The following is a 16,034-nucleotide window of genomic DNA, read 5'->3' on the forward strand; positions in this document are numbered from 1 at the left end:
GAAGGCCTATCTTACTATAACTAGACCTTTAAAAAGCAAAATACAGTTTCTTTCTTTTTTTTGGTCAATAATGAAACTGCTTTCTGCTGCCTCTAGATAGCAATGCACCAAACCTCATTTTAAGACCAACAAGCCAATGGGCGCACAGATGAGCGCAAGCTACTTGCACAAAGTGGGCGTTTGGCGTGACAATGACAACCACGTCGGTCGGAAACTCGCTTTGCGCCAGGTGTAAAATAGGCCTCTGTGTGTATTAGACCTTCACGAAGGGGCGCCAAAGTCAGAAAATTCTCAAATTTCCTACACACAGACAGCACTTTGCATCGATGGCAGAATGTGGTAAGCGGTGACAGCAGAGCTTCGGTTGTGGAACTGTCAGAGGTCTTTGGAAGCAGAGGCACAAATTCTATAGAACTAGACAAAACAGACCACATGTCTGCGTGGTTTAGCTACTCTTGGCAATCGAAAAATCCAAGAAACAGTTGTCAACAATCAAAAGATAATGAGGTATTTTGCAGTGGGCCTATAAGAAGTTGCTTACTGGAGATGTAAATATTGCTAAAAATCATTGCAAGTCAGAATATATTTATATTTTATTATATAGATATAGATATAATAGACAAGATCACACTGTTACATGTTTTTATTTTGAATTAGACAAATACCAGTCAGTCAACACACATAAAGACAAGTTGTAACAGTTCTGATGAATTGTGTTGATTTATCTATATTTTGGTAGGAAGTACATGTACCGCTTTGACCCAGGAGCCCTTCAGTGGTGGCATTTTACACAATTCTTACAAATGAAAGAACTTGTAACAGAAAAGGGTGAGTTTGACTGATTCATCTTAAACACCTAATTGTTTGGCTTTTTTTCTGTGAGCTGATATATTTGTTTTGTCCGACACGCAGCATGAAGGACTTACTGGAGTTACGTGAAAATGTCATAAGACTAGATATCTTCATGATTATTGATTGATGGCTGAAGCGATCTAAAAGCTGATTTTAGCTAAAGAGATATGTGAAAACAAAAAAGCTTTTCCTTCACGGCAAAAGATATAATTGTTAGGCAAGAATGTCATCTTTCTGCGACTATAATCGCAAAAAAAGAAATTCAGCGGTGCTCATGCGTCTTCGTTGGTTGTAATACTGGAAAGTTTGAACCTTTTCTTTTCCTCCTTCTGCTTCTCTTGGACTTCTCCATCTAAATGGTTTCCAACCATGAGCTGGTAAATCAGCACACCCACCACTGCACCCAAGAAGGGCGCACAGATGGGCACAAAGAACCAGTAGGTGTTTGCTCTGCAAGAGAATAAATGGGAAGAAATACTGTAATGCATGTTGTCATTTTACATTTTTTATTCAATTCACCTATACTGTAGCAGGCTGTAATACAATATGAGTGCATAGCAGAAGTGTTACGGGTCAGAGAGCGGGTGAACCATGTCAATATAGAGAAATTCTAATTTAAATATATTTAAAGGTGCAGTGCACCGATTTTACACATTAAGTTTGGTTTACTCATCGGGAGGAGAACTACTGCCTGTCTGCTGTGGTCCCTGAGGGAGCCCACGTTACAAAGTGGAGGAGTCGAGTTTTGGAGAAGTAGGAAGGGTTGAAAGATGCTACGTAGTGGCATTATGGGAAATGTAGTGTCCAGTGTTTTTTGGCGTTTTATTAATCTAGGGGCTAACAGTCAGGACATCTTGGCCTCTGCTACTTTAATATTGATTTAAGAAAAGATATTGTCTCGTGTGATTTCCCCCTCATGAAAGCACGACGCTAAATTGCTACAATATTTCCAGTTTCACTTGCGCTGTATGATTCTGCCGCCACAAAGCAATTAATTAAGAAACACAATTTGTGTATGTAATGTATTTTTGTATTCATTTGTATTTGTACTGTGTGTTTTGGTGGAAATGTTTGATGTTTGAGGCCGATAACTACTGTTAACTCCCATTCAATTGGGCTGATAACGTTCGAAGCGGATGCACCGTGATATCCCTGCAGTTCAGTCCTGTGCTATACTCACGTGAACACCTCTCCACCCCAGCCCGCAAGAGCCGTGAAGATGCGCGGCCCCAGGTCCCTGGCCGGGTTGACGGCATAGCCAGAGTTGAAGCCCATCGAGAGGCCGATGACCAGCACCACGAAGCCAACAGTGAAGGCCTCCAGACCTCGAGGGACTGGATTGTTGTTTGGATCAACTATGGCCAGGATGCACGCGATCAACGCAGCTGTTCCAATAATCTGAGGAACAGTACAGGGAGAATGATCTATGAATGCCTTTTGCTGCATTTATTTCATGTGATCCTTCAGTATTTTCATTGATAAGACAATATTCCTGCTGATGCATGAACAATCAAGAGTCTTTAAATCCATCTCAAACAGCTTATTGATATTCCTTCCATTGAGTTGCCGGAATAAAATGTGGGTATTGTACATTTCTGCAAACCAAGGATGCATTGAAACTCGACGTGTCTGAACCAAAAATAGGTTTCATATCATTGAAACATTTCTAGATACGCATGTATCAACGTTGTAGTGTTTTAACTGCTTGTTAGGCTTTCGTGTTTCAAAACTAAATTACGTTTAGGTTTAGTCAAAGATCATGGTTTGTTAATAATAAATGACGTCAAAAGTAACATAATCCAGGAGAAAATACTTTCCCTCGAAACATATTTGAAAACGGGGTGTGGAAATATGGGAACATAATTTCGAGGACACCTGGCTTTCATCCCACAAAACTCAATCTTGTGAATGCAATTGCCTCATAATTCCTGTGTGGTTTGTTTAATCACCTCTAAGAAGTTTTGATATTCACAGGGGATTTGTTCTGAAGACGTTGGCAAGCTGTCAAACTGGAAACGTCTCTTGAAGGAAAATAAATGTCAAATCGTGAAATCTTGTCAACTTTTTCATCAGAAAACAGTACATATCTCCCACTGTCCATGTAAAGTATCCTGACATCATTGGATACACTGGATGTTTTCTTCAATTAGCAGGATTGCATCGTCATCACAGGTCTGGACTTGACAGTCGATGTTGTATAGAATATGACCCCATATGCTGTGACATGTCAGGACCTACATGATGCCGGCTAGTGGCCACCCTGGCCTGCACATGTACTGCAGTTCTTGTGAGATTGCATTGCAGCCTGCAGGAAGTGCTGTTTCAGAGCCAGCGGGGGTCTTGAAAGGATAAAGTGACAAAGTCAACAGCTAGCATATACAGCTGTTGATGGTCTTCCCGTCTGTTAGAGCACAGATAATACGAACGAATTGCGGTGGCAGAAGCTCCTCGCGTGTTGTCAATGGATTGTTTACTTGCATTTCTGTCTGCTCAGACAAACCGGCAAACTTCTCACCCCTGTTGTAGGAATAAAAGCTCTGTTTGAGATAAATACCTGTAGCCGTCAGCAGCAGGATTATTTGCGTTGTAGCTGCATTGTCCAGACTTTTGATGCACAGTGTGTCATTTTACGCACAGGGTACCTTCATTAATTATTTGAATCTTCCGACAGAGCGGGATCTAATCATCTGTTCCAGCTGTTCCACACAGATTCCAGGTTTAGGCAACCATATCAAATGGATAGTGACACTGTCCTGCTCATTAGACCGTGTGCTGCTCTTAAATGGTTAAAGAGGATGACAGGAGCTGACGTTTTGGGATTTACTGTTAAGCCATGACTGGAGTGCCATATTTCCATGTAGCAATAAGAGTTTGGGGCTCCAGCAGTGGAGCCAATGCCTTTTCCCACGCCGTGAAATGTCCAGTACACTTTGTCTTCAATGAACGTCACTCAGCCATGTTTTTCAATCCCCCGTCGAGACGAGGTCTATTCAGCGCCACCAGACATGCGTCACTGTGACTTCAAGCATCTTTTCAAGTCTGTGATTGTGTTCTTTTTTTACTTTAAACATATATAACTGAGGCTGTTGCCTAACACAACAGAGAATAGTCTGTGTGCTTCAACTTGTACCATTACATTAATTAGAGTGTATATGGCCTCAAGAGGGAGCGTGCTGCTTAAGATGCAGCCACCTCGTACAGTGAGTAGAGGTGGAATACTTAAAAGAAAATCACCGTTACCTGATCAAAGATTCCGTTAACCAAGGTGAGATGTTTGGATGGATATGTGGCAAATATCCCAGCAGTGGCATTTGTCCCCACCACAATCAGCTCCCCGGGGCTAAAGTCCCATAATGCATCTGGTGGGAAGAATGTACAATTCAGTAGACAACAGTCCTGATTTGTCTAAAGAGTACAGCTATGTGTCCTGTTAAACATCTGTTTTAATCTGATTCTTTCTCTTCAGTTTCACGCACCAATATACATGCCGAAGACAATCGCTGCACCCAGAAAGGCTCCCAGGGTCTGGAAGAGAAAGAACAGCGGGAACTTCCTCCAAGGCTCTCTCCCAAGTAAACACAGTGAGAAGGTCACCGCTGGGTTCAGATGACCACCTAAAGATGAGGAAAAATATCTTAAAACTTTGGGGTTCTTTCATACATCTATGATCAGATTCTATGTGATTCAACCCAGGAAAACAAAAACACATGGAGGCTGTTTTATCTCTACTGCATCCAACCCCTCCCCTTTCCTCAGTGAGACAGAAGAGAGCTGTAGTCCTACTGTAGGCCTTCGATGGTGTCTCAGTAAAGTCTTGTTTGGATGAAAGGTCTCTGCGACACAACTTAAATTGGAGGGAAAGATTCTGAAAAAGTATCTTTTTTTCTAACCTTGAAGGGGGAAATAACTGCTCTGATGGCACACTCGTGTGGGCGCCTCGCTTCTCTTCACACCTTAATCGTGTCAGGGTAGGAGCTATCTAATTATAAGAGCTTATTTTCTCAGCTGCAATGTGTGTTAGAGGGGGACAGCCTCATTATAAAGGCATTGGAGAAGTGAGTATGAGTGAACTGCGGAACCCTTTGTAGTGCTGCTGCTTTTGACAGAGGATACCGTGATTGAGGATCGACTCTCTCACTTTCCTTTCAATTACAGACCACATTAGTTTTTAAGTTCAGTGCCCCCCTCCTTCTGTGTGTGCGTCTCTTTTAAACTTTGCATTCCTCCGTCCACTGCCTCCCGTCCTGCTTCCCCTGCTGCCTCTAGCTGTCATTCCTCAGGCAAACACAGTGGGGTAAATACTGCGTCTCAGATAACTGCCAGTTTACCCTTTGCTGATATTTAGTGTCTGTCAAGCCATCAATGAAAATGACTCCCTGTTATGCTGATGCATCTGTGAATGACAGTGATGCTAATGACTGTAGCTCTACTGTGTGTGATTTTTACTTGATGAAGATAAAGTTTTCCTCCCTTTTTGCTCAGTCTACCCTTTGGCTGGTATGTATGAATATATATTAATAATGATAGTTGCAAAATCAACTGTGTTTTCTTTTCTTCTAACCTCGTTCAAATGTATAGAAAAGGCATTGAAGTGGTGGATCTATTCTCCACAAACTGGGCTTGCACATTTAATGAACATGATTGACCACAAAGCCTTGTTATTACACCAAATAAGGAAACATTACATTGTTTTGTATGTTTGTATGTATGGGCTATGTAAGAAAAAAATATTTGTGCCTAAAAGACATTTGCTGACAGAGTTTCTAATAAGTAAATCAAAATAGACTTATTTAGACTTTAATGATGTGGGAGGATCAGTAACCCCTTAAAATACACTGCAGTATATCCTCACCTGAGATCTGCCCGCTCACGAGGATGCCCAGGGTCACAGCAAAACCAAAAGCGAAGTTGACGCTGAGGAACGTGCCGTGGGAGCCTCTGCTCAGCACCAGCTGTGCTACTGCACCGCAACCAAACATCTGGATAGAGGAGGGGGGCGATACTTCAGACAAACAACCTGGAATTATTTACTGAACACATCTACCTTTTAAGCCTTTCAGAAATTTCCAAACCATCCACTTTTTTTTTTTTTTTTTTTTGGAGCGCCAACCTAAAAATATGCAGTGAAGATTAAGTTATCTTTGTAGACAGACAGTAGTAGAACACCATCAAAGAGAAAAATAAAGCCGCACAGTGGCCTGACCCCGGGTCAGGTGTCTAGCCGAGCCTTGCTTTTGGTCTTTTCCAGGGTGTGTCTCTTTGACCTACGAGGTCATGTGTATGTTACGGATGGGCTGTGTGTGGCACTATTGATGGCGACAACAATCTCCCCCCCCCCCCCCCCCGCCAGGCCTTCCTCCACGGAGGGCCGGCTCTGACCACCGTGGGGGGACCACGCTGCCAGCGGAGTGAAAGGTCTCCTGGAATTAACAGATCAGTCACAGCTGGGCAGCAGAATAACAAATGGCCCGGCGTTTCACCGTCGGCGCCCTTTCCTGATATTTGTGTTGTCTGTGTGTTACCGTGAGAAGCGGAGGTTTAGGGGCTTAAAATAGTATCGTGGCTTACCTCGAGTGTTGAAACAGGTTTCCGTGGAGACTGCAGCTGCTGTATGAAGTCTTGTATCATTAGCAAAGAATAAGGATATGAGATAATATGGTTTCGTGTCAGTAAGTAACAAAAGATAATTAATGAAGGTGTTAAAGTAATTGGGAATATAGCTGGAATTATTCAGTGTTTCTTTGCTTTATCGACATCTGTGAAAGCAACAATTTACTGAGAGCAGAGCAGCAGATAAGCTTTCTTTACCTTATAGCACAAGTTTAAAAGTCGCATTTGAACATCAAATCAGTCTTACAGGAGACACCTGGAGAACCTAACAAACAAAAAGTATTTATTATGTGCCAACAAACAACTAAACTCTTGCCAGACACCCACAACACCCTCACCTCTCTCTCCACACAAACATGTTGGACGAGGAGACAGAATCCCCCGGGGGATTTTCAAAAGGTCTTTTTTTTCTCTTTTTCCTCACGTTGAAGGTGCTGGAAAGCTTCAGAATATATATCTCAGTGAGAAAATCTTGCAACCTGTGAACCGTTTCTCCTGATGTGCTTTGCTCGCCGTATCACATCTTTAATTGTCGGCTGGATTCATTAGATTGTTGAATCACACAAATGGCACACTTACTCTTTCAGGCAGATTCAGTAGAAACTATAATGTGTTGATTTAAATGTTATTACATCTCTATATGCTCTGCACTGGACTTAATATATGTTTGGGTCATCCACACACGCAGGTATTAGTTACGATTATTTTTTTGTGGTGGAGGTGTTTAGTTTACCAAAACGCCAAACTAGCTCACACGGTTCAAATATAAAGTCGTTGTGTATATTTTAAGTGAAAAATAGCATAGTATGGCAAAAACAATACAATAATAAGCATGCAAACTGTTATGTTAAACATGCAAATATTACAGATTTGAATTACCCAAAGGTACAATTATTTCCCCCCCGTTTCCTAAATAGCACAACAGCACAGCTTGCATTCCCGTTCAGTCTCATTTAATTGAATGGTAGCAGACAACATCTGAAAAACACATATTCAATTTTAAATTGAGGTAATAACAAGTTTGTACCGAGTACAGTACACATCTGGCAATTTAGTCTATTGTCCTTGTTTACAATGATCCACTCAGCACTCACTCGCTACACGCTCTCTACTCACCACCAGAATTAAGGTTCCCAGGCACTCGGCCAGGGCCTGGCGGAGGAGCGCATGTCGGATCCGAAAGGTCCCCGCCAGTTTCTCCAAAATGTCTCTTTGGTTTCCCATGATGCAGTTATTATGAGATTACCTTGAGGTCGGCTCTGTGGTCTGACATCCAATGTGAGTCTGCGGGCTGTGCATCAGCTTTTAGGGGTCTCCCATCGGATCCCTCCCTTTGGACTCCCTGCCACTCCCAAACACATTTACACCCATCTCTTCCTCACAGCGTTCGTGGCTGCTGAACTCCTGCTCTGACTTATACTTTCAGCATTTCCCTCACCACAGCGCAGCCAAACATGAAAAATAAAGCTATAAAGTTGCACATTTACTCTTGTAGCTAACGCATGGTTGTTTTTCACCGTTTTCCTGCCCTACTTTAAAATTACACCCAATTAAAATGCAAGTCTGTCTGTACATAATTGTGCACATTCATCAAGCAAAGGACTTCATCCTGAGGGACGTGGGATGACGAAGGCCCTCTCCCAAACCGATCCCTCTTCACTAGCCCTGCACAAGCTGCGGAAGACACTCCACATCATGGAGGAACGTGTTCACAGGAAGGTAAACCGTCGGAAGCATCCGTCCCCATGGATACTGATAGATGCCGTGCTTAAGCAGCTGTTAGAGCTATTTCGTTATGTCTCACTGTAAATGAACTAATTCCTCTCTTCCTAAAAGCATTTAGACCTAAAGTAGCTCCACGCTGAATGCTCAATGTGGGCTTGAAACATTGCACTGTACCCAATATGATAATACACGTAGAAAGGAGAGTGTCGATGTTTTGGGACTGGAGAAGAAAAGATGTGTTGTTGTTTCACTAAATGCAAAACATTTTCAAATTAATGACAATGTGTAGCAGTCCTTCATTCTTTTGTACTTGCTGTCATTTCCCTTTTCCTAATTCATTTTATGCCGGCCTTAAACCTTTGGCGACTCATACTACGCCATCACACTCCCGGAGCGTTGTCTCTGAGCGTCTCACAATGATGCGAATAAGTTTACACTGTAGTTACTTGTGCTTTTCTCATCTTAACGTTCTGATAAAATCAAACAGGTTTAACATTATCATATGTTCTTTGTCTTGACTCATGCAGATAGTGAGGACCGATGACATAAACATTGTCCAGGGGCTGGATTGTCTCCAGCCCGTCCTATAAAGGTGAAGGTATTATATTATATTATATTATATTATATTAACTCCCACTCCTGCAGCGAGCGGCGTCCTCCAGCCGGCTCCACACCTACTGAGCTGAGCTGTCGGCAGAAGAGCCATTCACTGTGATTACTCTAGAGTAGTGTGCATGGCAATGAATTACAATATGATATGTTTGAATATATTTCCCACTTAGGTTGTGTACTCAGTACAAACTAGTAATTAACTCAATTCAGTTGCTTTTTGGAAATAAAGTTGCTAAGAGGGCGTGAACAACCAGGTAGACAGTAAAGCCGGAGGTCAACGTCTCGGTTCTCTTGGACTGTGGAAGAGAAAGGAGAAACTGGTGGAGTTACAGAGTGAACTAGAATGCCTCTTCTTGTGTCACTGCACACTCAAGGGCAGCTGTGGCCGAAAGCTGCTTCTGTTTCCGCTCCATTGTCCAACAGTTTTTCTCCTTGTAAATTTCCACCAGGAGCAGGGTGTGAAATAATCTCAAAAGAAACGCAGTTTTTAGACTCTTAGTCTTTTCAAAGTCTTTTCAAAGTCTTGTATAGTGTGTGGTACGTATTAGCTGAATGTTACAATTCCCCTGAGTAGATTAGAAGATAATTCAGATCACCTGTTGCGCAGGGCGTGGGGGCCTGGCTCCTAATTAAATATTGAGAGCAACTTGGTGCATTTCACCTCTGGGCCAATCAGAGTGGGACATCGCCCTTTCTTTAGTGCTTAAGAGAGGTCAGGAACTGCACACTCATGGCATTCTGATCCTCCCTTCTCTTAATGCAAGCCTCATTTCAGCAGATGTTGTCAGAATGGAAACTCTTTTGGAGACTTAGTTGCTGTCTTAGCGTTTCTAAATTGGTGTGATGACACCAGTCAGGGCCAATTATTAGGCTTTTCCCAACACAGTCAACCGCTTTTCCCCCAAAAATGTCAGTTTTATTTTGACCACTATGTTTTATTAGTTGCACTGCTGCATACAAAACCTTCTTGGCATATTTCCACCTCACTTGAGTCATTATTAGATCAGGCTGAAGACCACAAGCAGCTCGGGGCTACATTAGCTGCTACTACCAAAACCTATTTCCTCTGATCAAACTGTCAGCGGTTGAGAAGCATTGTGGGTAATACAGGTTTTGACAAGGAAGAGGGATGTATGAAATACTGGAAGACGATATCTCTGATTCCGCTACATCGATTTAGATTTTTAAACTGTCCATCGATCGCGAGTCTGACAGTGTTGTGGAAGTGAAAAGCTAAATCAGTGCAGTACAGTTTATATTGTGCTCACACAGCACAAATTCTCAATAAAGCTGTGCTCAAATTACCACAAAGTACCACGACACAAAGTGAACATGAACGCATATAGTCTGCGGTGTGCACTGCAGTTGATGGGAGTTTGGAGGCAACAGATTATATATACACACAGAGAGAGGGCTGGAAATAAGCGTCCAATTTCAAATAATCCGCCCGTGTACATCATGGTTATCTGTGGAGAAAATTGGGGTTTGGTGGTGATGAAGGTTGAGCTTGACCTTGCAACTAATTTGTTTGATGTAACACGATTAAAGTGTTGAACCTTCAGTTATAAAATTACCTTGTCAGTTTTAATCTACGAAGAAAGCAGGAATAAAGCCCAAAGAAGTGTTTACTCAAAGATGTTTCACCTTGCTGTAACATTCAGCCATTCAGTGTGTGTGTGTGTGTGTGTGTGTGCACTTGCATTTGTTCAAGCAGGCTAATGCCAGTGTTATCATTATCTCGGAGTCCACCGCAATTAGGATGTTCACATCTCGTGCTTCGCTCAGCGTATTAGTGCGATGGGAATGGCCAGAGGAGAGAACGTTGATGGTTTATCGTAGAGGTTAGTTAAAATCGGACTGACTCGCTGTTTTGGAACAATGCAGAAAACGACCTCCATGATAATACCAATTAACATATTTATTCAAATACTGATTTTATTTAGAGATGAAGCGATTCATCTGAGATTGTTTTCCTGACCAATGTTTTCACAAAGTGCTCTCTCGTCAGACTGCTGCCTTTTTATTTCTGCTTCTTGTTTATCTTGTGTTCTGGAATAAGGGGCCATATGAATATTTTCCTAAAATGAGTCATTTAGATTTTCAACAACCAAAGCGAAATGGTATCCCCCTGGTAGAACTTCAGTGAAGTCACAAGCCAAGTACGCCTTAATTGGTCCGGGGGGCCTTCCCCACTTCTGACCCCCCTACTCCCATCCCAGTGCCCTCGCTCAAGACAACTTCCATCTACAAACTCACCCTTCGCTTTGATCAAACTACACACCTGCAAAGCTTTGTGATGCCAAATCGGGCCAGAGTGTAAAGTAAAGGGTAATGCTCAGACTGCACCCATCCTAAAAAGATGGGTATCGCCTTCTATTGATCTGAACTACACATTTGTATAATTTTGTGACTGCATCTTGTACGGTTGTGACGCTATCATGGCCTCAAAATCTGCCCACAGACTGACAGAAATATAAACAGCTGGCAAAGAACTCAAAGCCGCCTCTGAGGTATAGTCCCTGCTACAGTTTTGCCATGAGGATAGACACACGCACACACACTCACAAGGTGAAAACAATAGCTAATTTTCATGGAAGAGGGTTCTTTATTTTTGAGCAGGCAGGCTCACTCACACAAATAATCAGCCAAACACACACGCACACACACACACAGACGCACACTGTCCTCCATCAGGACATATAAGGCGCAGCATGTCCCAACCCACAGGCTGTCAGTTCTACTACAATGCTGGGTTTGTTTAGCTGGAGCCTCATGCGTGCAAGATGAATTGATTTTTAAAACACAAATCACAGCAATGCTCACTCTGGTTACCCCAGTGATGCTTCGGTCATACTGATTACAGTTGTTTGTCTCCCCGTTATTGACCTTCCACCACCAACCACAGTGAGGGCAGGGTTAATCTTGTTTTTTTGCACTTTAAAATGTAACACTAATGCTGATTTATATCGTATATCCCTTCGCTGGATTCATAATGCATTAATTTGCGTTCTGTGGACAGTGAAGATAATATATTGCTCTTTGTGAGACAACGTTTACCGTGTTTCCGGAGTGGGTGGCGCTGCATGCTTATGTGGATGAGTTAGAAGAGACAATGAATAGGTATGTTATTTACATTAACGTGATTATGCATGGTGTCCTCTAGCGCTTCGTCTGAATAAAATTACTTTCCATTATCGGGGGGGATTGTATGAAAATGTACGGCTAATGCTAGAAGGTGCTCGGTGTGTGTGGACACAGTCAGGAGAGTGGCACTGCATTAGCATAACATCAATGTGAAGCTTACATCCCCGAATGGAGCTAATCAGTATTCCTGCTGTCATATAAGTGTGGCACTCAGAATCTAAAACATACAGGTATCTGGTATTACCACCAATCAGCCATACCCATGTACGCTGCAGTCACACTCTAATGGACTTTCAGAGAAATATGAAAATGCACCTGTCCACAAGGGTAAATAATGACCGTGCACAGGCTGGTAAAGGGGATGCCCACTGTACTTTTCAAGTTACTAAAAAGGTCCTTTCAGCCCATTGTTCCACAGCAATGTAAAGACATGCGAAGATTTAGGCAAATTAGTCCGCTGGCGTACGAAAAAGCAACATGACGTGAGACGAAGCTGCAGGTGGTCGCGGGGGGTAAGCACACCCTGCAGCGTGCAGTTCAGCGTTCCTGGCAGTTTCAGCTAAAATAACATGATAAAAAACATAAACCTTGGGTTTTGTCTCGCTGCGACATTTACTGCTGCATATTATTTACTGATGCAAGTTGGAAGTAAAGAATGAAATGCCGAGGAAGATAATGATACTAGGGGCTGTCGCAGTGAAAGAATTCCCCCTGCAGTGATAATGTTTTGGCTCAACAGCGCAGTATGTGGTATTATTGCCGTTTTTGTTTTCATATATCCTCAGTTTAGCGTTATGCAGATGATACAGAATGATCGCACTGAGTATCCGCAAAATGAAAAGGAGAGAACTTGCTCAGGGTGAAGGGAAGGCTAGGAGAGAGGACGGACCCGTCGATTTATGTGCATTCATTTATCCTCCATTGTTGTTGAGCTTTTTTAGCCTTTATGTAAAATGTGATGGCTGGTCTTTGTGGTATATCCACCCCTCCTCCGTTGTGATTGCACGGTTGGGTGAAAAGGTGACAGTGACGAACGCATCATTTCATGCAAAGTCTCCACATTCTTTTACTCTCGGCGCTGTCTCTCTCTCATTTTCTCTCTTTCTTTTTTTAAATGAGTCAGGAAGCCGACAAAGCTCTACTTTGCTTTTAATATTATCAAACAAACAGAAATGTTCTTACCTTTGTCCTTAAATGGTTCTAAATCAACTTCCTTAATCTATGAATAAAGCAGTACACGAGTTGAAGTTGAACGCTGTTAGTTTGACCAATCAGTGACGGTCGTCCCTGCAAACCCCACAAACAAAGTCAGTAGTGCCCACTACTCATGCTCTTTATGGGTAAAACCTAATTAAGACCCTGGTCCCTGCTGTCCAACACAATGAGTTCCTAGTCCACGAGGGAAGCTCGGTCAAAAAGGGGTTTAAAGTGATCTTCTTCAAAAACATTTTTTGTTATATTTGTTGAAAGTATCTTTTTATTCTGACAGCAATCAATAAATCGAATGCTCTGACAAGAAAAAGGAAAACTGGTATCTGTGGCTGTCGTCCAATCATTTCACTCTGACCAAAATTATAGGAAAGAAAGTGTGGAGGAAAACTATGATGATCCTTGATGCAGCCACTGACCATGTGTACGCCATGTCTCTCCAGACTTGGTGATTTAGATATTTTCAAATAAACCAAAGACTTCCTTCATGGTTTAGGAATTTGTCTCTCTTTTCAAACACAGCTGAAGACGGTGCTGTTTTTGTTAGCCCATGAAAAGTTGACCTCATTTACAAGACAGTGGTGAAAAACTGCGAGTCAAAAAGCAACTGGAAAAGGGATAAAAAAAGTAGTTTTACCTTAATATAAAAAACAATAAGTAAGCAGCACATCCACATATTCCCTGGTCATCATTGCTGCTTATCAAATATAGCAGACAAATCATTTGAACTAATAGGAGCAACCGCAGAGAGTTGAATAGAATTGGATATGAGAATGTGAAGAATATGAGGATCTACAGGACGTTAGCGTTGAATCATGGTCCATGTATAACAACACCTCCCAGAAGCACTTTACTATATGTGGTGCAGGTAAGTGACCTAACTGACTCCCATAGGCTGCCTATTACAGTATGCATGTATAATGCAGACAATGATTTGCAACTCATGCAGAATGCAATGCAATCAGAGAATAGCCGAAGCAACGCCTTCGCCGTACCCATGTAAAGCATGTTCGGCATGTTAGAAAAAAAACATTCATATAGCGATTTTAAACATGCCGCATCGGTGCATCTTTGCTGCGTAGCAACTTTCAGAAATGCAAAGCAGCATATACTCATGAGCAGAGAGTGTGCTGACCTTTTATATGATATGCTGATGGCGGTCCGTTCAGGGAAACATCCAGAATGGGGTAAAGCCCTCGTGTTTCCAGCTCTTCTGTTGTTGTTGTCTTGTGGTGTGAGTAGAACAAAGGGAAACGTCACACCACTTACTGTAGTGGCAGTTACTACTTTGTAATCCATTGCAATATTTGGCCCCATATATTCAAAGATCTGAGGCGCATCCATCCAACGCTGGGAGAGCGCAGCAACCACGTAGACAGAAATATGAATTTAAGTGGGCCAATGTGTAAGAACCAAGGTGAGCTGAGGGGGTCCGGAGGCATGTCCCCCCCGCCAGAGGCCCTAAAGGCCCAAATTTGGTGACCTTTTTAATGAGGTTGCTTACCTGTAAACATGTTGTTACGGAGAATTAGGCTTATTGTGCATTTTAAGCCCACACTGTCATGAAATAGCAATTCATATTCAAAACTACGCCTCTTCTTGACTCATCAGAACTTTTGTAATTAAGAATCATTAGACCTTGTTTATTTTCTAATTATCTATTGACACCGTGGATGTCCCCTGTCTGTTCAATCAATGCAATTCTTCTTGTGTTTTGTCATCAATTATTTTGCTAATATTTGTCATTCACTGAGCAGGACTCTCCGCTCTCCACTGCAAGGACACAAACTCTCAGCTGAGCGCACACACACACTAATATAGAGCATGTGGGGGTGACTTGTTTCTCTATCATCATGCTCGCTTTGTTTTTAAATGTAGCCGAGTGGTCGTAAAATGTAGCGAATCACAGCCATTGAATCTGAGCTTAGTCGTCTGTTTGGCCGGCAGCCGGCGCTTATTGAAAACTCTCAGCAGTGCTCAGTACTTAGCACGTTAGCATTTTATCATGTATACGAACTTATTTATTGCTGAGGTCACAATATTGGTATTATTTATTTATAGTTATTCATTTACTTATTTTTTTTCCTACTTTTCATTCGGCCCTCGGGGGATGAATAAATAGGTTTTCATCTATTTAAGTCATTTGGCCTGTGAATTTAACATACTGTACTGTGAGGGCATGTAGGCAGCAGAGTGCTGTGAGAGCGCAGGCTACGCAGCTTCTGTGAGTTTCCACTTTAGATGACAAAAGAAGAAGCCAGCCGGCTCTCTCTGCCACTGATGACACATTTTAACGGACACCTGGCTGCAACTACAAAGGAAGGATGGAACAGCAGGGCAGACCTGTCTCAGTGTTTTTCTTTTTTTTTAATCCTGGTAAGTAAAAAAAGTCCTCTTGCGGTCAATTAAAGGACATTGCATTAGGCATCATGCATGATTTATTATCTGATGTATATGCAGAAACAATGTTTTATTAAAGGTTTTCCACTTTGCTTTTGTTGCTGAATCATTTACTTCGATATGACAGAAAAGCTATTATAACCAAACTATTATTAAATGGACTCGTGAATACATTTATGTGTGTTTTTATGTTTGTAATGTTTTACCACATACTAATAAAGCTCTAGCGAAAGTTCAGTCAGGAAGACTATTATTTTGTAAGCTAATGCCTGAAGTCTAATTCTCATTCATCCTGGGATTCACTCCTCTCACACATGATTCCTTCACCTATAGTTTCCTGCTCATTGTTTGGGGCTGTCAATCAGCTGGACTCCTCCATCCAATAGCACAGTAACACACTTTCATTGTCAGCCTTTCATCCTGCTGCTGTCTAAGGTTCTCTCTTTGCCTTTTCTACGTTCTTGCTGCTGTTATTATAATTA

The 16,034-nt window shown here is 42.1% G+C and overlaps 1 protein-coding gene across 1 annotated transcript; it reads right to left on the reverse strand.

Annotated features, from left to right (window-relative positions):
* Window positions 1-628: 628 nt before the first annotated feature.
* Window positions 629-7,739, reverse strand: LOC306710280 (aquaporin-3-like). Its single transcript, XM_079178714.1, has 6 exons — window positions 7,579-7,739; window positions 5,705-5,831; window positions 4,329-4,466; window positions 4,093-4,211; window positions 2,033-2,250; window positions 629-1,302 (listed from the first exon to the last, which is right to left on the reverse strand). Exons 1-6 carry the CDS (start codon window positions 7,684-7,686, stop codon window positions 1,125-1,127), a joined length of 888 nt encoding a protein of 295 aa, XP_079034840.1. The 5' UTR covers window positions 7,687-7,739; the 3' UTR covers window positions 629-1,124.
* Window positions 7,740-16,034: the final 8,295 nt, after the last annotated feature.

The sequence above is a fragment of the Pholis gunnellus genome (assembly GCF_910591455.1).
Source record: "Pholis gunnellus genome assembly, chromosome: 18".
NCBI lineage: Eukaryota > Metazoa > Chordata > Actinopteri > Perciformes > Pholidae > Pholis > Pholis gunnellus.

What these genes read in the sequence shown, in the direction of transcription:
- LOC306710280 (XM_079178714.1), bottom strand. Translation starts at nt 7,686, where the DNA reads ATGGGAAACCAAAGAGACATTTTGGAGAAACTGGCGGGGACCTTTCGG. An exon ending in CGTGAGCGGGCAGATCTCAG is followed by an intron (nt 4,467 to 5,704) that starts GTGAGGATATAC and finishes CCTCATCTTTAG; the next exon opens with GTGGTCATCTGAACCCAGCG. An exon ending in TGGGGTGGAGAGGTGTTCAC is followed by an intron (nt 1,303 to 2,032) that starts GTGAGTATAGCA and finishes ATTCTCTTGCAG; the next exon opens with AGCAAACACCTACTGGTTCT.